Source organism: Heloderma suspectum, chromosome 3, assembly GCF_057233095.1.
Source record: "Heloderma suspectum isolate Gila_16-S chromosome 3, 16-S_ref, whole genome shotgun sequence".
NCBI classification, from domain to species: Eukaryota; Metazoa; Chordata; class Lepidosauria; order Squamata; family Helodermatidae; genus Heloderma; species Heloderma suspectum.
In genome coordinates, this window is record NC_139460.1 from 211921677 (window position 1) to 211944254 (window position 22578).

The 22578-nt window shown below is 41.5% G+C and overlaps 1 protein-coding gene across 2 annotated transcripts in view; it reads right to left on the reverse strand.

The window, feature by feature from the left end:
- SLC25A16 (solute carrier family 25 member 16) overlaps positions 1-21369 on the reverse strand; it is a 29769-nt gene extending 8400 nt beyond the window's left edge. Inside the window, exons 1-5 of one of the 2 annotated variants that reach the window (XM_084845427.1) lie at positions 20576-21369; positions 17528-17620; positions 7769-7902; positions 3899-3962; positions 1843-1964 (exon numbers count right to left, since the gene is read on the reverse strand). In XM_084845427.1, coding sequence (XP_084701553.1) covers positions 1843-1964; positions 3899-3962; positions 7769-7902; positions 17528-17620; positions 20576-20684 — 522 coding nt within the window. In that variant the 5' untranslated portion in view covers positions 20685-21369. Of the gene's footprint in view, positions 1-1842; positions 1965-3898; positions 3963-7768; positions 7903-17527; positions 17621-17738; positions 17885-20575 lie in introns of those variants that run through there. The other variant, XM_084845426.1, reaches the window with a different exon arrangement.
- Between the last annotated feature and the right edge of the window lie 1209 nt (positions 21370-22578).

Consider the following 22578-nt stretch of genomic DNA (forward strand, 5'->3'; position numbering starts at 1 on the left):
TGCCTCAAAATCAGGGACCAAGACCCACATCAAACTATGGGTACCACAAACTGTGGGATAGAGGGGGGAGAGGAGTGCATGAGCTTCTGGGGCCATTTCCAATCACCAGACCATGATCAGCTCACCAACATCTGAATTGAGCCATCCCTTCTCATCCTTAGCTCCACAATTCTGAAATAGGCACAGCAGTGGTCTACATAAGAGCTGTATGCAAATGGCCTCTCAAAATTCTCCAGCCTATTTGTGGGCAGAGAATTTGGGGAAACAATTTCCCTGATTTTCTCCTAGGGGAGGAGAAATTCTCCAACAGTTTCTCACAGATAGGGGTCACTATTAACAGGGGTTGTACCACACGTACTTCCTTTTTTCCTAAGGGTTTTTGGTTTATTGCACTGCTCCTGCATGTGGCAACAGCATCAACTATGTTGAGGCTTCCACTTTCTGAGGCAGAATTTTGAATTTATTTTTGTTTTTGAGCTTACCTAATCACTGCGAGGTGGCCAAGGGTGCTGTGTGTGTGTTTTCTCTCTCTATTACGCATCTTTCCATTGTTCTACAGCCTCCCAGGCCACCTGCCATTCCTGAACTGAAAAAGCCCCATGGGAAGAATTACCTGATGTCTTCCTCATGATGGCGTTAGTTGAAGTGTGAGAAGCTGAGGAAGCTACAGGATGCCACAGAGATTATTGTACAGTGAAAGACAGGACAATCATGCACGCTCCATGGCCACCTCAAAAGTAAAATAAGGACAACAACCCCAATTCCCAAATGTGGGAGAAATTTTCAGTACAGCACTAGTCTACATCACATGATGTTGCTACAAAGAATGAAATAAGGGCTGTAAAGCACTATACACAACTCAGAATGAAATGTTCTACATACCCAGAGCCATAGTTTCTAAAAAGGAGTATAAAACAATTTTGGATCCCAAAGATTGTGCAAGTTTTCCTAGATGCCTCAAGCAGGACAACTCAATGGCTTAGGACCCAATTACCTCAAGGAAACATTTCTCTAGTATGAGCCCCAACCTAACATTAAGAGCTTCTGAGGATGTCCTGCTCCAGGTTCCATCTTATGTACAGGCTAGTGACCAAACTAGACGTGCACGTGATTAACACATATACCCAGTGTATGTGTCTACTTTTATTGTCTAAATGAACGCATAGGGGAGGGGAGCGAAACCCAACCTAGGTCTTATCAGATGTTTCCTCCCTGCCCAGCTCTGATACTAGAAGCAAGTCAAGGTGGAAAAAAATATCTGAAAACACATGCATGTCTAATTTGGCTTTAGATTCGCCTCTACAATGAGCAGGACCTTCTCGGAGGCAGATCCATTGCTCTGGAACTCTCCCCCAAGAAAGGCCCCCCTGTTGTCCTTCCAAAGAGAGCTGAAAGCTGTTCTCTTTCAGAGGGCATAGGATTTTTGCTGTTGCCTTGCTCTTGTTCAGTTTTTATGCTCATTTTGCTGTTGGCTGAGACTGTTTTTCCAACTGCTTTGTTTTTATTAGGTAAACTGCAGTAAAATCTTCATAAATAATGGTATAATTTTTGGAAAAAAATAAAAGAACTGCCTCAATATTTTTTGCTCTGCCGCTGTCCTCCCTTTAATCTGATAACAAACAGCAAATCAAAATAGATCAGAATGAGAGAATGGCACAGACCAGGTGCTTCAAGATCCTTAGGTTTTTTTTTCTTAATTTGTTGGCCTCAAAAACTTAGGCAAATTGGTGAGCGTGCTAATCTATTTCTCCTACCACAGATACCTTCCACCTGCATATACTAAATATGGGTCCAAAATATTAATAGAAACCAGCAACACATAACAAGAGAAAAACCAGTTACCTTTGTATAAATGGTCTTGAATGTATGAATAATTCCAGTGTGCTCATGATCCCCTTTTACTTGGAATGCTAGACGTGCTCTCACCATGTCAAGAGGGTATGTACAAATTACTGCAGTTATACCTTTAAAAAAAATCAACCCTGTATTCACATTTGGAGGATGTATACTTTCATGCCTACAGATCAATTCTGCAAAAATTCAGGAACATAGATAATGATTCTGGAAGTAATACACTAACATCAGAGGGACTACTCATAGGCATAATATTATGCAAAACCTTGCAGGATCGCAACACCATTTCTTTTCAGGGAAAACAGTAGCATAATGGTGTGGAAGAAGCATGTTTGGCACTTCTCTGGTTTTGCATTTGGAAAGCTTAAATCCCTTTGTTCTTAAAATACCTTCATATGGGGCTGGGGGATGAAGGGCACTTGTGTTTTAAATAGTTTAAATCATGTTTTTTTCCCTCTGCTTCAGTCTATTTGTTTTTTCCTTAAAGGAAACTGTAAGGCAATTATTCACAAGTGTTACCGCTGAGATTTGAATTACACAAGACTCAGGAAATCCAAAGTTGAACGTTTCCACCATAGTGTTTAACTTTGCCATCTCGAATAGACGCATTACAATAGACTTTTCATGGCATTTTCCTGACATTACCCTCATGCCTGCTATTTCTCCCTGGTGCTAAGAGGATGACTTTAATCTTGCAAGTACTAGGGAAGCTCTTTCCAAGATCTGTTAGTAATTTTAATGCCCAAATTGTATTGGCACCAGCCCTGTTTTTAAAAACAAAAAACCCAGTATATCACTTTCAAAATCAGAGTCGCTTGCAAATGTCAATATATTTTCATTCTTCCTTCCATTTTACATTCCATGTCCATACTACCTTTGCTCCATACCTAGAAATGTGAAGATTGTTCACATGCTCATTTCTTCTCAGGTATATCAACTCCCCATTTGCACTAGATGTATCCTACCAGCACTTCATGGCGGGAAATATGTTATTGCTACCTGAGTGTTCTGGTGCAGTGAATTCCCCCTCCATTTTTCTATCCTCTCGTTTCCTATTTTGTTCTTGTTCCTTTTGCTTGGCCCGCATGTAATTTCAAAGATCATAAATATGTAGTTCTTCATAAAATTATTCTAGTGTATATGACATACATACTACTTTTGTATACTAGATAGAATAAAGTCACTCTAACCAGCTATTTCCATTGAAGGGGATGGATGTACTTAAAATGTACCTCAGAACCATTCACACCATTATTTATTATGTTTAGCATGCCTTGAATTGCACGGGGAAGGTCTTCTCTCTCCTAATACCAGAATTTAAGGTCACCAAAATGAAACTGATTGGCAGTGGGAACAAGTTGAACCAAAGCCAAATATTTCTTCATGCAACACATTACTAAACACTGTGGCAATGAGTTCTATACATGTGGTAATGAGCACCATCTTAGATGGCTCTTAAAAAAAGAACTAAACAGATTCATGGAAACTGGGTCTACCACTGGCAATTAGCTATAACCAAAAATGCAGTCTACATATTCAGAGGCAGTACAACTCTAATTACCAGCAAGCTTTCCAAGAAAAGAATCAGGTGTGCATTCCTTTCTTGTGAGCTTCTTAGGAGGAATGTAGGTGTCCACTGATGAAAATAGATGGTGTCTAGCAGCATCCAAAATGTCTGCATAATTGGAAATAGCTATAGAAGCTTTTGAACAAGCAAGCTGGGGCTTGGAGAGTCTCCCACCCTTTCCCCCAATGGCTATAGAAAGTGGGGACAGTACATCAGAGACACCTATTTTATTACCATTTATTTGATAAAAACAAGTATCTTTAGCCTGAGCTACTTTAATCACCGATGCAATGAATATGAACTTGAGCACACTCCGGGGGAGAGCGCAGGACAGGAAGGCCTGGAGTGCTATGGTCCATGGGGTCACGAAGAGTCGGACACGACTGAACGACTGAACAACAACAACTACTACTTTAACAAAGCAAAAATACAAATTGGCAAGCAAAGGATAAAAAAGTATACAGAAAAACAAAATACCTGCCATAGATCCAGCCATTAACCGGTGAATATGCCCAGAAATGCCAAGCTTCTTCTTTATCATCTACAAAAATATCAAGTTTCCAGTGTAAAAAAATATTCCTCAGTATGCTTTAAGTGAACTTCAGTCTACAATTCAGTACAAGCACATATAATAGTTGAGCACTTTAATAAAACATGCAGACTACATTTTAAGAACTAGCAACACTGCTTTATAGTATTATATTCAACAAGCTGAGTATACATCTCAACAAGTTTTCCAATAATCAGATGTGCATATGACCTCTAGAATCCACATTGCACCTGGCATAGCTATTTCTATACACCCCCATTCCTTTCAATGCAGGATTTAAAATAAAAAGATATATGCCAGGCTGAAAAACCCAGCAAAACCATACGCCCTCCACCTGCTGCACAGGCTAGCATGAGCCAGCAAGGCTTAGGATGATCTGCCCCTTTGCTCCTCCCCAACCCCACTTTGAATTACATAAGTCTACTATAATAAAAGTTTAAAATACATTAATAATAGCTAAGTTTCTTATAACAATGCCAATACTTGCTGTCTGAGAATACTGCCATCTAATTTTATTTCAGTAATAGTTAAACCGTTGTCTTTTTTCTTTAGGAGAACTTGCAGCATGCTTGTTTCTTTCCATGGATGTTTGAAGTGAATTTATCATTAACTCTTCTTCACTAATCCTCTATAATTCTTTCCTGAATACTGGTTTTGCTGTCAGGTTCTCTACAATAATTTCCTTTACAGTGCAAACCTATTTGGATCTACTCAGAAGTAAGTTCCATGAGTTCAGTGGGACTTACTCCCAGACAAGTATGTATAGGACTGCAGCCTTAATGCCCTTTACTTAACCTAATAACTCCCCTTGTGAAGTTACTGGAAAACCACATTCTATGATTTCTCTGTTGCTTGTTTTGCAATGTCCTGCAAGAGAGGTTATTATTAAGACACCTATGGCACATCAAATACTGAAAAAATCTGCACTATGTCCTTTGGAATCCCCCAACACTTTCCAGAGGTTTTACCATATATTTTCCTCATTTTACCTAAAATACTTTATGCCGTATTCTATGCCACTGATATAAAACCCTACAGTTTTCCTTCACTGCTATATTGATATTGACTGAGTATACTAGTCCTTGTTTACAAATATAATTCCACTGAGATAGTGGAATCTGTTCTTGTGGATCTATTTATTTCATTACTTCTTTAGGTTTTAAATTTTTGATAGCATCCCTTTTAAGTCACATCATAGACCCCCTGCAATTTTGTAATTGCATTCCTCATCTGTAGGTATCGAAATAATTTTGGCAACTGATAGTTCATCTTCCCCTTAACTTCACTGAACATGATAAATCTGTTTTTCATTTGTTTAAATCTGGCAACCTTCTAACAATATAATTTTCACAGAAGCACACAAAGCAGATCACAATTTAAAAACAACTTTAAATTGTCACTATTAAGGCCTGCACAGAGTCTATGAATACATACTGACACCACCACACAGCAGAATATCAGTTAAAATCAGAACACACACATGGACCTGCAACAGAATGTTGCAGTGTACTGTTACCACCTAGCAGAAGTACTCCTGTTCAGGGTTCCGGACAGCCAGCAGCCATGCCTTCCTCCAGGATACTACAGTTGTAAGGAGCTCAAGCAGGGCATTCCACTCCCCAATCCATACTCATTTGACATTTTTCTTCTCCAACTCTCACTCAAACATTCTCCAGCCACTGAGCATCCTCAATCCATGTTGCATGGGTGGGGGTGTTAGGTTTTAAGATTTTCTCTACTTCTGCAAAACTCAGGCTTCCCCACCCCCCCAGTATGTGAATACCTCCCTTTTATTTCTCAGAGGGCCTATTTTGGCTAAAGCTACTCAAGTTCAGTCTTAGGAGTAATTCCATACCCCAAGCGGTTGGGGAAAGTTTTCCTGATTTTTTATAAAACATTCATTGATCTATAGAAAGAGAGAAGCAGCCTGGCAGCTTGAAGGGCATCCCAACTGATCTACCTCTATAAAGGCTGGAACATGGAGCAAGGCCTCATTTATCTGAGACTTCAGGTAGCATATGGGAGGAGGAGTTCCCTAGACCAGAGTATACAGGGTTTAGGCCATTAAAGGTAACAAATTAGCAACTGGAATTGGGCCCAGACACAAGTGGGAAGCCACTGCAGATGAGCCAAGATCTCTGGGGCCCATAATCAATATGCCTCAAATCTCCAGTTGAAACATTTAAAGCACCTTCAAAGGTAGCCACATATAGTTTGGTAATGTAATGCTTTCATTGATCTATTTCTTATATAAGATACCTTTGGCAAAGATCAAAATCTTTTCCACTAAAACAAGGAAAACATACATCACTTCTTATTGTTTAATATATGTATAGAAATGCTCACTTCAGCTGTGGGATCTAACGTGGATACAGAGGGGTTGATGGTAATGGAAAGCAAACAGTATTAAGTGCTAATAATTTGGTGTTTTTTCTAAGGAATCCAAGACCATCTTTGATTAAATTGGGTTTATTGCAAGAATTTGCTGAATTCTGTATCTTGCCATTATTCCAATCAAAATCAAAACTGTTGAGAATTCATAAAGAACGAAGTATCAAGAACAGGGAATATATGCAAAAAAGGAGAGAGGGGTGTTCAATATTTGGGCATTAAATTACCAAAAGGCATATAGGACTTGATGACCCACTGATATATATCATAAGACCGAAACCAGGTGACTGGAACAAATTGAAGACATACTGGATGGGAAGAGCTGCAGCCACAAGTTGCCCACCCCTTCCCTATGAGAACGGATACTACAGAAACAGAAGAGCCAGAAGCTGAGCTTATAGTTATCCGTAACTGTATGGTAAGCAGTTGGGCTAAATATAAAAATATTTGGTACTTGCACATATACCTATTGCCATGGTTTTATATCAAAGAGAGAAAGAGCCAAAATGCACATATTCTGTGATTTACTTACAGGACATTTATGAAGTTCAATGAGATACAGAACAAAATGCAAGATCACCTTCTTAAATGGTTTCAGTATTTACAGGTTAACAATCTAGTGTATTCGAATTTAATACAGAGAGAGAAGCTGGTGTGAAGCAAGCTTTGAACAAATAATCGATTTATACAAATGTGTACAAATGTATACAAAGTGTTCAAATTTATACAAATTCTGTGTACAAATTTATACAAAGTGTTGTGATGTATTCCTAGCACAAAAGTGCTTTTGGGTCTAGCCAGCTCAAAACAGGAGCTTTGTAGCTCTGTTCAGAGTCCAGAAGTGGGAGCGAGAGAAGAGAAATGAAAAGGGTTTTTTTTCTTGTCCACCCTCCTGAACCCCCCACCATGCTATATAGCACTAAAGGGCTCACATTCAGAGCAGGCTGCCATGATGAACATGCTCTTTAAAGGAGAGAGCGTGATCATATCTAACATAGGTAATCCCATTGCCCAGCTTTCATGGATAAAGCAACCATCAACAATATTTTTTGTCTGCAGGTTCAGTTTATTTACCCTCAGCCAATAATTACTGATGCACTGCTCTGTTTTTTATTTTAAATGGGCTTGCGACAATACAATTCTTGATGGACTATCTGGGGTCCTCAGAAAATATTTACTTAGAAGTATTTAGATTAACTGTAGAATTTTTAAAGCCCTTTCACAGCAAAACAGAGAGCATTAACTTTCCCATAAACATAAAACAGGATGTGAATGCATACTTCACAACACCCTTTTGAAAAATATTAAGAAAATTGGTAATTACACAGAATAGTATGCCAATTTACAAGTTTTAAACCACCAAAGAGAGTGGGGAGGGGAGGGGGGAGGAACATAAACGGCATTACCTTTTTATATTGGCCAAATGCAGTAAACTGAATTGCACCATATGGAAAAATTCTAATCATCATTGCACCATTTCCTTTATAGAATCCTAGGTAACCCTCCTTTTTTGGTACAGCACACAACGTAGAAATCACACCTGTCAGAAACACAAATCACACATTTAAGTATTACAATATTCACCTCAAGTATTATTGACTAAGCCATTTAAACATGTAACCTATTAACTTGCTCATATACAAGAGAAGAATGCCACCAAATCTGAAAGAACTCAGCTGTCAGAAATAGTGTTTTACTGCTGAACACTGTCATTATCTCAGATTACACCAGAATCCCTAATGACCACTACAGCTTTGAGGGGGGGAAAACTCAAAGAAAATGGAATTATGTTATAACATGGAAAACAAGAATTTACAGTATAACACATATAGCCCAATCCCAAGACATCTTGCACAAATAAGTAAGCACATAAGATGAGTACCAACCAAACAATGTACCTGTGCTGTATATCACACAACATGATGTACACTTTTTAAATTTAGATGTACAACTCTTATAATAATTTGTAATCACCAAGTCAGGTTCACCGATGTCAATGTTTAGGATGTAGATGCTAGAAGAAATTCAATCATCATTTATACTGATGAGCTCCACTAAGAGTATAGCAGAGGTAATCACAATCAAATCCACAAGGGCTGTTAAAGTTGCTTCAGTATTTTGCAAGTCCTCTGCCAGTGTGTCGGTTTTTTTTGCAATAGTTTTCTGGTTTGCACTGCTGCATAAACATATGTAAAATTATACAAGAGGAACAGGAAATGTAGCTAGTTTTAAGAAATCAAGTCAAGTCAAACTCCAAATAATATACATAAACAACATCTGAAGAAGCTTTTAACAATATCATTTGAGAGACATCTTGATCCATCATGTATTTACTTATTTCAACAGAAACCAGTTTCAACTGATATGGTCCCAGGGTTAGGACAAAGCAGTTTTCTTAGCAGCAAATAAAAAGACTTAATTCAGACATCACACCAAACCAAACTATGTTTAAGGAAGGTGAACTAAATTTAAAACTTTTTTAAAATATATATTCTTTATTATGGTTTTGTGTTATGGTTCCTAATCAGCAATCAGAACCCATGATTTGAAGTGAGTCTGCAATCCATCATTTGTGCTAACTATAATTTGATATTATATCCAAATTAACGAACCATAGTTACAGTCATCGCTCCACCTTCAGAAGCAACTCCACCTACAGAATGGCCAGCTAAACAGATAGAAAATGAAAGCAGACAAGCAGTTCTACAGTACCGGCTGTATGTTTCAAAGCCCAAACCAGGAATAAAACCTTATCTCCTGAAATCTATTATATTCACCACAGAATCATCCACAGCACATCTAGAAATTACTTCTACTCTAGCTAAAATCAGTCTGCTTAGCACATTTTCAAGTATATAGCTGGCTGATTAATGAAGAAAAGGAAAACTGAGCAAGTGTATGATTAGAGAAAGAAGGGGAAGGTAAAAGCAAGGACTATTTATTTATTTCTATACCGCCCAATAGCTGAAACTCTCTAGGAGGTTCACAAAAATTAAAACAAAGTGCAGCATAAAACAATATAAAATATGAAAGCTTAAAACCACAATATAACAGTACAACCAGAATAAAACGTAGCAGTGATGCAAAGATTTAAAACACAGATTTAAAACACCAAAGCTAAAAGATTAGAAAGCTAAAATGCTAAAATATTGGGAGAATAAAAAGGTCTTCACCTGGCGCCAGAAGGTGTACAACGTAGGTGCCAGGTGAACCTCTCTAGGGAACTCATTCCACAGCAGAAAAGCCCTCTTCCTTGTAGCCACCTCACTTTCTTTGGCAGGGTCTCATGGGGAAGAACCGCTGAGGATGATCTTAGGGCCCAGGCAGGCACATATGGGAGGACGTGATCCTTCAAATAACCTGGCCCAAAGCCGTTAAGGGCTCTGAATGTTAATACCAGTTCTTTGAATTGGGCCCAGAATAGGACTGATAGCCAGTGCAGCTGGAAAAGTATTGGTGTAATGTGATCTCGTTGGCCAGTCCCTGTTAACAATCTTGCTGCCCAATTTTGGACTAGCTAAAGTTTCCAGACCGTTTTCAGAGGGAGCCCCACGTATAATGCATTGCAATAATCCAGACGAGAGGTTATCAGAGTATGGATAACTGTAGCTAGGCTATCTCTGTCCAGATAAGGGCATAGTTGGTATACCAGCCTAAGCTGATAAAAAGTGCTCCATGCCACTGAGTTCACCTGTGCCTCAAGTGGCAGTTCTGGATCCAAGAGGACTCCCAAACTATGAATCTGATCTTCTAGGGGGTGTGCACCCTCCTCCAGAACAGGTTAAACATCACCTAGCCAGGCAGACGACCACCCACTATCAGTACCTCCGTCTTGTTTGGATTGAGTTTCAGTTTATTGGTCCTCATCCAGCCCATTACCGTGCCCAGGCACTGATTCAGAACAGCCACTGCCTCACCTGGGCTTGATGAGAAAGAGAGGTAGAGCTGGATGTCATCTGCATATTGATGGCACATCAGCCCACATCTCTGGATAACCTCCCCCAGATAAACAGAGCCCTGTGGAACACCATGGCATAATTGCCAAGGCACAGAGCAGTAATCCCCCAGCACCACCTTCTGGAATCAGCCATCCAAGTAGGAGCAGAATCACTGCAATGCAGTGCTTTCAGCTCCCAACCCAGACAACCTATCCAGAAGGATCCTGTAGTTGATGGTATCGAAAGCCACTGAGAGGTCTAGGAGAATCAACAGGGTCACACTCCCCCTGTCTGACCCCTGGCCTGAGAAAATGAGAGAGGGCAGGAAGAAGGATGGGTTGAAAAGTGAATTTTAAAAGGTTAAAAAAGGGCCCAAGGGAGGAGGAAAGTGAGAATGAACAAACATAGAGAAAGTAAAGAGAGAAAAATCTGAATAAGTAAGATCAGAAAGAGCATGAGACCTAGCCATGCACACTCAGAAGCATAAGAACATGAACTAAGACAATGGAGAAATGAAGTTAACCAAATTTATTGAGGAGGCTGATGAACAGGCAGAGCAAGAAGACTGAACGTTGATGACAACATGGAAGAAAGGGTAGGAGCAGAGTTGATGCCGTAACTGGAAGGGAAAGATGGAGAGTAAGGAAGGATAAAAGGAACAAGGAAGTGACTGGACAACAAAAAAAAAGGGAGAGCTGAGGTATCCAATAGGAAGATGGTTATATGATCAACATTATGTTCAGGGAGCCAGGTAGGAAAAATGATAGAAACAGAAAGACTAAAAGAACTAAAGAGAAAAGATAAATTCTGAGTAGACAATTCAGAGACTAGATCAAAATGTCTACAGAAGATCAACATAACTGGAAGAGAGGGAGGAAAAAGGGAAAGCCAGGTTTCAAACTCAGAAGTGGAGAGGGAAGAGGGAGACCCAGGGAGATGAAAAGCACCCAGTTGGAGAGGAAATGGAAGTCACAAAGGGCTAACAAGGACTTTGTTCAAACAGCCTGTGCTGATATTTACCCTGCCTCTCCTACTTTGTACAACCCTTGTTTTGTTCAGCGGCATATACAGTAGGTATGTTTGTAAGTCAGAGACAGTTTGCCAGAATCAAATAACAGAAATTGGATATTCATTCCCCATAAGAATACCAGAGTATGTATACTTTAATCTAGAAACTGAAAGGATAACTTTGAATTTGGTGATTTAAGTAGGTGAAATGCATTTTTAGTAAGGCTGTCACCTGATGAAAGAGATTTTATTCAATCAATTAAATCTGCATAAATTTGGATGACAACAAGGGATTGTCCTACAGAAAATACTTTTGGTTGGATCCAGACTAAGTCATACTTAGATAAGATCCACTGAAATCAATGGGACTTAAAGTTAAACATGACTAGCTTAAATCCCACTGATTTCAATAGCTCTATTCCAAGTATGACTAAGTCTGGATTCAACTCTTTGTTTTTAGTTGGTAGATGCACATGCTACAGCGGGCATCATCTTGGAGGCATTCCCCATTCTCTAACAAAAGGGAATGCCTCTTAAGATGATGATTACCATCTGCACAGGGTTTTTTCCCCTGTATGTATCGTAAAAATAGGGTATTAAACAATGTAACTGGGGGCTCCTTTTTAGTCAATCAAAATATTTTCTAAACTGATCTACCCAACTAATTGATAAGCACTGAATCTTTTATTTTTTTGTGAAGTTATACTATATTGTTCTGGGAACAAAAGGTGAAATGTTAGGAAGGATATGACATGTGATTCATGTGCAAAGACCTCATGACTTGTTTCATTTTCTTGCACAAAACAAAAAGGTTCAGATATTTAGCTAGGCTTGGTAGCCAAATCAGAATCTGGAGTAGCTATGGCTCAGCCCCACCCTTTCAGTGCAATCCTAGGCATGTCTACTCAGAAACAAGTTGCATTATGTTCAGTGAGGCTTACTCCGTGTACACATAATTCTGCAATCCTTTGCATGCTTACCTGGGAATAAGTACCACCAAATTCAGTCGGATGGATTTGCAAGGAGAGATGCGTAGGACTAGGTTGATCCCCGACATCACACTGAAAATGTACATGAGGTCAGCAAAATCCCATTCCCCAGATCCCGTGAAATTGGAAAGGAGGGTATGTGTGATCACCTCAGTTATTCTTGGCATCAGAGAGCCTAAACCCAGCACAAATGTGGGGACAACCTCACTGTACCTCTAGCACCAAACTTGGAGCTGGGGAAGCTAGCTGGGGCTCATTCTGGCACTATGCAATCAAGGCATTTTGAGCACCTCTGCTGCTCACTGCCAAACAGACAGCTCCAGCCTTCCCTGCTGAAGCCAGAGGAAACAGCTGGAGTTTGTTCCAGCAGTTGGTGGCAGAGATGCTCTAAATGCCTCCACCTTCATTGCCCCAGTGTCCTATTCCAGACTTCCCCTCTAGAGTCAGAGGGAAAGGCTGGAGCTTGATTTGGCAGTGCGTGGTAAATGGCACCAGGAAACCTCTGCTGCTCATGGCCCAGGCAATCAGCTCCATCTTTTTTCCAGCCTGGTGCCAGAGAGGAGGATGAGCATCTTCCTCATAGTTGTGCACTCTGAAGCTCAACATTCACAACTGCCAAGCATGTCTCCGCCTCCTCCCATTTTGAAGCTCAAAAGGAGGGTGGTGCTCCTTTTATCACCCTTGCCAGAAGGTGATAGGGATCACTGTCCATGAAAACTATGGCAAATAAGTTGTTGAAGACTGACTAAAATTGCGATCCTATACATGTTAAGACAGAAAAAAGTCCTACAACTCCCAGAATGCTGGGAGTTGTAGCCTACAACTTGTAGGACATGTTTCTGTCTCAACATGCATAGAATTGTGCCCTAAACATCTGACTATGTACTGCAGGATTTGGTTCTTTTAACAATACTGTTTATACAAAATTAGTACAGCTGTAATTACTCTGCCTTCCACACTGGCTCATAACCAAGCATGGGACATTCTGCTTCCTTCAGACTAGAGTCATCAAGTCTTCCAAGACATGCTTGCCCTCCTTCTTTGGGAATAAACTACGATTATGAAAACTGATTTCCCTTCCTTTAACTTCTGGTTCTTATGTATGACCTTCTAATTTGTTTTGGTTGGTTTCATCTGGGTTATTTCTCTATTCTAGTTTCCAAAGTAGTTGAGTTTACTGTAGATTACTATCAGCCAATGTAAATTTTACAAAAGATGAACTGCAGGATTAAGACAGAGTTCCTCACAAGAATTCAGCTTTGCTGCTGTCATACAAGCAGAGCAGAAGAAATTTCAAACTATTACAGCCTTAAAATATGGCAAAATGAACCTTCTTCCCATATTTTTTAGCAATATTCTTAATCACAATTTTGGAATGAAAATCTGATGCAGTTTTATTTGCCTGCTGTCACAGTTGATTAGGGACAGAAAAGGGAACATTTGTGTTTTCGAACACTGGAGGGATGTATTCCATCCAAAAAATCTCAGTTGATTCCATCAAACTACTTTGAAGTAAAATACTTTGAGTATTACTGTTTCTAGTTTTTGAGAATATATGTTTCAGGAAATACTGAACTACAAGTATTCTACCATCAGGTTTGGAGGTTTGATTTTAATTAAACAACTGAATTCCTTTTTCTTTCTCCAGCTGAAATATATGATTCCATATCTGCTGAAAATGCATAATCCACAGAAACAACTCCAGTAAGCTCTACTGCCTTGAGGAGGGGGGTTGGGAGTTTTGTTTTTTAGAATGTGGAAGATGTGGCATGTTTGGAGGGGGGGTGCCTGAAAAGATGACTAAATCAGTATGATGGAAGGTGGAGATAGTAGTTGGTGAAATAGTAATTAGAAGTCTAGAGGGAATAGGGTCAAAGGGACATGTTATAAGAGTGACATCTGATTAAGAGATGGAGGAGGAAGGGATAAGTGGAGGAGTATGAGGGGCAGTAGAATGGGTGACCAATGTGGAGACTACAGAAGGTAATTTAAAGTTTATCACTGAAGGAGGCCAAGTCCTGAGGAGAAAATGAGGGGGGCAGAGAGGCAAGAGGCTCTACCTTGGTGCTAACAAACTGCTTAACTGTGGTTTGTTGTTGTTGTTTATTCAGTCAGTCGCTTCCGACTCTTCGTGACTTCATGGACCAGTCCACGCCAGAGCTTCCTGTCGGCCGTCGCCACCCCCAGCTCCCCCAAGGTCGAGTCTGTCACCTCCAGAATATCATCCATCCATCTTGACCTTGGTCGGCCCCTCTTCCTTTTGCCTTCCACTTTCCCTAGCATCAGCATCTTCTCCAGGGTATCCTGTCTTCTCATTACGTGGCCAAAGTACTTCAGTTTTGCCTTTAATATCCTCCCCTCAAGTGAGAAGTCTGGCTTTATTTCCTGGAGTATGGACTGGTTTGATCTTCTTGCAGTCCAAGGCACTCTCAGAATTTTCCTCCAGCACCACAGTTCAAAAGCATCTATCTTCCTTCGCTCAGCCTTCCTTATGGTCCAGCTCTCGCAGCCAGAGGTTACTACGGGGAATACCATTGCTTTAACTATGCGGACCTTTGTTGTCAGTGTGATGTCTCTGCTCTTCACTATTTTACCAAGAGTTGTCATTGCTGTCCTCCCAAGAAGCAAATGTCTTCTGATTTCCTGGCTGCAGTCAGCATCTGCAGTAATCTTTGCGCCTAGAAAGACAAAGTCTGTCACTGCCTCCACGTTTTCTCCCTCTCTTTGCCAGTTATCAATCCAGCTGGTTGCCATAATCTTGTTTTTTTTGAGGTTGAACTGCAACCCAGCTTTTGCACTTTCTTCTTTCACCTTCGTCATGAGGTTCCTCAGCTCCTCTTTGCTTTCAGCCATCAAAGTGGTATCATTTGCATATCGGAGATTGTTAATGTTTCTTCCAGCGATTTTAACTCCAGCCTTGGATTCATCAAGCCCAGCACGTCGCATGATGTGTTCTGCATACAGGTTGAATAGGTAGAGTGAGAGTATACATCCCTGCCGTACTCCTTTCCCAATCTTAAACCAGTCCATTGTTCCGTGGTCTGTTCTTACCGTTGCTACTTGGTCGTTATACAGATTCCTCAGGAGGCAGACAAGATGACTTGGTATCCCCATACCACCAAGAACTTGCCACAATTTGTTATGACCCACACAGTCAAAGGCTTTAGAATAGTCAATAAAACAGAAATAGATGTTTTTCTGAAACTCCCTGGCTTTCTCCATTATCCAGCGGATATTGGCAATCTGGTCTCTAGTTCCTCTGCCTTTCCTAAACCCAGCTTGTACATCTGGCAATTCTCATTCCATGAATTGCTGGAGTCTACCTTGCAAGATCTTGAGCATTACCTTACTGGCATGTGAAATAAGTGCCACTGTTCGATAGTTTGAACATTCTTTGGTGCTTCCCTTTTTTGGTATGGGGATATAAGTTGATTTTTTCCAATCTGATGGCCATTCTTGTGTTTTCCAAATTTGCTGGCATATGGCATGCATCACCTTGACAGCATCATCTTGCAAGATTTTAAACAGTTCAGTTGGGATACCGTCATCTCCTGCTGCCTTGTTATTAGCAATGCTTCTTAAGACCCATTCAACCTCACTCTTCAGGATGTCTGGCTCTAGCTCACTGACCACACCGTCAAATCTATCCCCGATATTATTATCTTCCCTATACAGATCTTCCGTATATTCTTGCCACCTTTTCTTGATCTCTTCTGCTTCTGTTAGGTCCCTGCCATCTTTGTTTTTGATCATACCCATTTTTGCCTGGAATTTACCTCCGATGTTCCTAATTTTCTGGAAGAGGTCTCTTGTCCTTCCTATTCTATTCTCTTCTTCCGCTTCCGCGCATTGCTTGTTTAAAAATAATTCATCTCTTCTGGCTAACCTCTGGAATTTTGCATTTAATTGGGCATCTCTCCCCCTATCACTGTTGCCTTTTGCTTTCCTTCTTTCTTGGGCTGCTTCCAGTGTCTCAGCAGACAGCCATCTTGCCTTCTTGGTTTTCTTTTTCTTCAGGACGTTTTTTGTTGCCGCCTCATGAACAATGTTGCGAACTTCTGTCCATAGTTCTTCCAGGACCCTATCTACTAAATCTAGTCCCTTAAATCTATGCTTCACCTCCACTGCATATTCATCAGGAATATTAGTGAGCTCATATCTAACTGATCTGTGGGTCTTCCCTATTCTCTTTAGTCTGATTCTAAATTGTGCAATAAGAAGTTCGTGATCTGAACTACAATCAGCTCCAGGTCTTGTTTTTACCAACTGCATAGATGTCCGCCACCTTTGGCTACAAAGGATGTAGTCCATCTGATTTTGGTGTCGACCATCTGGTGAAGTCCATGTATAAAGTAATCTCTTAGGTTGCTGGAAGAGAGTGTTTGTTATGCACAGTGAGTTGTCTTGGCAAAATTCTATCAGCCTATGTCCTGCTTCATTTTGTTCTCCCAGGCCATGCTTGCCTGTAATTCCAGGTGTCGTTTAGGGGAAAGAATTTGTTCCAGGGACAGCGCATGAATTCCCAAGCCAATTTATTAACTTAGGCTGCAGTCCTGTGCCCATTTACCTGGGAGTAAGCCTCATCGAAGTTAATGGGACTTAGATACTTCTGAGCAGATGGGTTTAAGACTACACTGTTAGTTCAGGGCTACCAGATCATACTGAGATGCATCAGAGCATCACACTGAGACAGAGTCAAGGAAAACCAAATTTATAAACACAATCCTCTGCACTGCTGCCACATCTCCAATTTGCTTCAGTGGGAGTTGTTTATGCAAAGTTCCCATTGTTTGTACCCTACAACACTGTTTTTCAACTGGTGAGTCAGGGCCCACTACTGGGTTACAGCCTGAGCAAACGCGAGTTGCAACAGCAATACTGCCACTATACAAATATATGGTAAAAGATTAAGAGGTGAGCCCCCAAATGCTAATATGGGCTAAAGGTAGGTTCCAGCTATTTAAAAGCTGACAACTATTGCCCCACAGTAAGAGCCCCCAGTTTGTTTTAAAGAAACCCAGCCATTTGTACATATCTAGACCTACAGAAACATTTGTACCCAGTCTTTGATACTTATGATTCAGAATTTAGCTTAGAAATCTTACTGAAAAGTACAGGGTCTGTTTTTGCTTCTAACCATTGCAGAAGCAACTGTAAAATTAAGTCTACTTCCCATAACAACAATACAAATTACATTAGATTCCACAAAGATATACAGAAATTGCCTTACCTAGATGTTTGTAATGATGATTATGAGCTTGCAACAAAATCTTTACTCGATCCAACGGCGCAATGGTTGTTTTGGCACAACATCCTGCAACACCTTTCAAACAGATGAAAATGAACAACACTGTTTACTAGCTGCCAAATGCCATAGCCATGTCAAACATTCAGCAAGGGTTATTTTTAAAACTTTTATCTTTTCAAGGTTTAGCACACACCCAGTAAGCATGACTCCCCTTTATCAGTGGTTATGATCTCTGCTGGGAATGTAAACCTATCATTACTCCAGTTTTCACAGTCACTGAGGGTTATACAAGCCACCATGGCTTGTTTAATTCTCAGCATATGGCAATGCAATTTGATTATTATCCACCAAGGCATGGCTTGTCCTCTGAACCCAGGTAGCATGGCTTCTTTGAGGGGGGAAACTACCCTCAAATAACCCAACAACAACCCATATGTTATTTGAGGGTTGTTCCCCTCCTCAGACAAGCCATACCACCTGAGTTTCGATGATACAAGCCACACCCAGGCAGATAATGAAGCAAATTGCAGACATGGAGGATTAAATAAGCCACAGAGGCTTATATAACTCTCCGTGATTGTGTGAACCACATCAGTCTCTGATAAATTGGAAAGCACGCTAAGAAAAGGTTTGAACTCAAAAGGAAATCTCACAAGTAGTTTCGAGGTTTCTGCCAGGACATGGAACTGTCAATCTCAAACAGTTTTTCTAGATCAGTTTTAGGAGCCTGACTGTACAAAGATGTGAGAGCACAGACAACCCAAGAAGTTCCTGGTTCAAATCTCACCTCAATAGGGTCAACAACTATTTACCAACCCTTGCTCCTGTGTCTTTAACACCAGCTTGATCTGTAGACAATTGAGCCTTGACCACATGAAAGTCTAAACTGTTGATTTCTGGAAATCTAGCTGTTGTAAAAGGCATGAGAGTAGGCAAAGCTGCTCATTTAGCAGTCCTGTACCTCATCCAAAAACTTATTAAATGTCCTATGGAAAGTCATTACTCCCACTTGTAACACAAAGTGGCCTGCCTTACATGATTGTTGAAAGAATTATAGAGCTCTTTGAGAACACAGCTATATTCCATTACTAAACAAAATGTTCTTAAAAAAATAACTGATAATGGGCATTTGTGTCAATGTAGGAACTCTTAAAGAATTATGATCACAGGTACTTGGACTGGAAAAAAAAGGAACACTTAACATACAAAACCAATACTAAATACTTTTTCCATGGGGAAAGCATCAGGCCCTTAAAGCCCAATAATCCTGCAGGTCTACCTTTTGGGTTTCGCAATGCACTATAAATGACTCAGGATTCCATGTTTAATTTCTTTTGAATACATCTATAGGTATGATGACTCAGCTATATATACTGATCTGGACAGGGAACATGTCTTCTACAGTTTCCAGCAATAGCTTCACCTTTGTAAGGGATTTTGGAATTTCCTACTCCTTCCTCCAAAGTATGAAAATTTAACATTCCTGGGCAGCAAAACGAGATACTTATGGGATTCAGCAGCAAGACCAACAATCCTTAAACAGGCTGTTATTTCTTGCAAGTATATAACTATCTCTACTATACCATAAGGATCTAAAATCTTTGCAGAATCAAGGCCTCCTACCTTAATACCTTTTTGTAAGACTCACCAATTCCAGCCTTTCCAGATCATCCACATAAAGTGGTTTGATAGTTCAGCCGAAATTATGATAGAGATCCCATAGAAAAAGTACCTTCTTCTGTCTTAAGAAACAACTGCCAGGTAGAACTCAAACCAATATTAACTCTTAACCATGACAGTAGTCCAACTGTAGCATTAGTACTATATTTCCTAACTTCACTGCCAAAATTACATACTTCAGCTGATCTAAAAGGTACCACACCATTTAGGATGGAAAATTGAGCACTTATTTCCTTAAGACATTACATCTGCCATTTAAACAACATTTGTATTTCTTCCCACATGGACTCACTGACATTCTTGCATCAGATCTTTCAAGATTATGAAGAGGCTGTGGTCTGTACCCCACTGTTTATCAGAGTAATTATAGCCACAAATCAATAGCAGTTATAAAGCTCTTAAAACAGTTATAAAGCTCTACCTGGTTTAAGATTGTTTCCAGTAATAAATAAATCTCTTTTTTACACAGAGCAGAGGCAAGCAGCCTTCAGGCTTTGGGATCTCCGTTGTTTTTACTAGAACCCCAACATCCACCAACCAGAGCCAAGTGCAAAAAAAGATACACTTAGAATTAAAGAATCCTGGCCAAGAAATTGTTTCCAGCACCAGAACTGAACACAGCTCACAGTCCTTCTACCTCTAAATCCACTCCTGGTTACAGCAAGCTTTCTTCATTTCAGTAGTATAATTTACTCGGGGGGGGGGGTGCAATTGCTGTTGTTAAACAATTAAGAGCCAGAACTCTTTGCCATCTACCTAGAGATCTGCCAGTAAATCCGGATCTACCTTCTGCCCAGCCCTGATGTAGGGTACAGATATGCACGTAGAGCTCTTAGGAAAAAGGTACTATCCTTCTGGAGTGATTTACACAAGTGCTATAGTCATTTGCTCAGTACTAGGGAGAGAGACGGAGGCGGCGGGAGAAGACCCACCAAATGCCTCATTCATTTCAAGCAGTTCCTGATCGTACTAGCACGGGGGGCAAAACAGAACAAGTCATACCTCGGCTCTCAACTGAACAGTGAACACTGCGAAAAGCAATACGTGTTTTAAAGCTGTAGCTGTTTCTCTGGAATCAAGGTTCTCTCTGCGTGTATGCACAAAACACACAAACCCGAGAACGTACTGGGAGCTCTACCACTCGGGGAGCCAGCAAAAGGCGAGCCCAGTCACCTCACCTGGGAGGCCAGAGCCTGGTGCCCCAAACCATGGTCAATATTGGGGGGCGTCTCCCCGCCCCAGTGGGCTGGGCACAGAAAGGCAGGCAGCCCTCTGCCTACGTGACTGTACCTAGCCGACAAGTTTCTCCTCCTCGGCTCTTCACGAAATAAAGGATTGTGCCGTATTTACCTCCCGCTACGAAAGAGCGGAGCCAGTAGAAGTCCCTCCGCGCTGGAGACGCGGGCAGCCGGGCGCTGGGCCCCGCCGCCGCCGCCGCCGCCGCCGCCTCGGTGGTCATGGGGGCCCAGCGGGCTGTCTCGGAAGCGCAGGACGAAGGAGGCGAGGAAGCGGGGGCTGGACTCAGCCCGTGCCTAGCGCCTCCAGCACATGGTGCCGGGCGGTCTCTGCCTCCGCCCAGCAAGGCTCGGAGGCGGGGCTCGGGGGGGTTGCTGCCCTGCCTGGCCCGAGGCCTCCTCTCAGCCCCTCAGAGGGAGCGCTGTCTCAGGCCGGAGATAAGGGGCTCCCGCGCTTTCGCCATTGTCGCGGCTACGGGCTCCCTGCGCTGCTCAGCCAGGCCAGGGGCGCCCGCTAATAGCGTCAGAGCTTGCCGGAGAATTTGCTCAGCCGCCGGTAGTGGCGCGTCTCCTCCCACTGCCGGCCTCCGCCCCCCCCCCTCTTCCTGTCTGCCTCAAGGAGTTGTCCGCCCAAGCTGAAGAAGTGAGGTCAATCAGGCTAGACCTCCCCAGTACGCCCCGAGTGCTCAGGGGGATGGGCCCAAATATCCCCTCCTCTTCTTGGTTTTCAGACTTCTCTCCCCCCCTCCTCCACTGGCCGACTTTTTTGCCTTTAAAAGCTGCACGACAGGCTGAAAGTCCACAGGCAGAGCTGTCCCCGTCACTGCATTACCTTGCTGGGGGAAAACAAGCCAGACGACGTCAGAAGTTTCTGCTTATTACAAGGGCTGCGGGGGCGGGAAATGTTCAGTCACCATCTCTTCTTCAGGCCATGGAAAAAACAAAGGCAGCCATGTTGGCCATAAGAAAAAAAACATAATCTATATAGTGACCTTTAGTAGGCCGACTCAAAGATCATAACAAATGTGCAAGCTTTCGAGATCTCCAGATCTCTTCATCAGGCAAGATGTTGCAAAAAGCAGGGGGAAGGCTGGCTGGCTGGATGCTGTAGTTGGAATGTGCATAGTCAGAGTATTAAGATGGAATGGAGAGAATATTGTCTACAAACTCTTCTCCATATCATTTTAAAATTTTGACAGTGCAGATATATCCTAACTACAACATCCAGTCAGCCTTCTCCCTGGTTTTTGCAACATCTTGCCTGATGAAGAGATTGGAGATTTCAAAAGCTTGCAATTATGCACTAACTACAACTGATCAAGAAGTTTGATCAACTTCAACTCAGTTACAACTGAGAAGCTCTATACAGTCAGTAAAAACAAGACCTGGAGCTGACTGTGGCTCAGATCATGAGCTTCTTATTGCAAAATTTCAGCTTAAATTGAAGAACATAGGGAAAACCACTAAACCATTCAGGTATGACCTAAATTATATCCCTTATGAATATACAGTGGAGGTGAGGAATAGATTTCAGGGATTAGACCTGATAGACAGAGTGCCTGAGGAACTATGGACGGAGGTCCGTAACATTGTTCAGGAGGCAGCAACTCAATCCATCCCAAAGAAAAAGAAATGCAAGAAAGCAAAGTGGCGGTCTGATGCGGCTTTACAAGTAGCTGAGGAAAGAAGGGAAGCAAGGGAGAAAGGGGAAGATATACCCAACTGCATGCAGAGTTCCAGAGATTAGCAAGGAGAGACAAGCAGGCCTTCTTAAATGAACAATGCAAAGAAACCGAGGAAAACAGTAGAATGGGAAAGACTAGAGATCTTTTCAAGAAAATCGGAAATCTCAAGGGAAAGTTTTGTGCAAAGACGGGCATGATAAAGGACAAAGAAGGCAGGGACATAACAAGCAGATGAGATTAAGAAGAGGTGGAAAGAATACACAGAAGAACTATACAGGAAAGATCTGAATGTCCCTGATAGCCATGATAGTGCGGTCACTGAACTTGAGCTGGACATCCTCGAGAGTGAAGTCAAGTGGGCCTTAGGAAGCATTACTAATAACAAAGCTAGCGGAGATGACAGTATTCCAGCTGAGCTATTTAAAATCCTAAA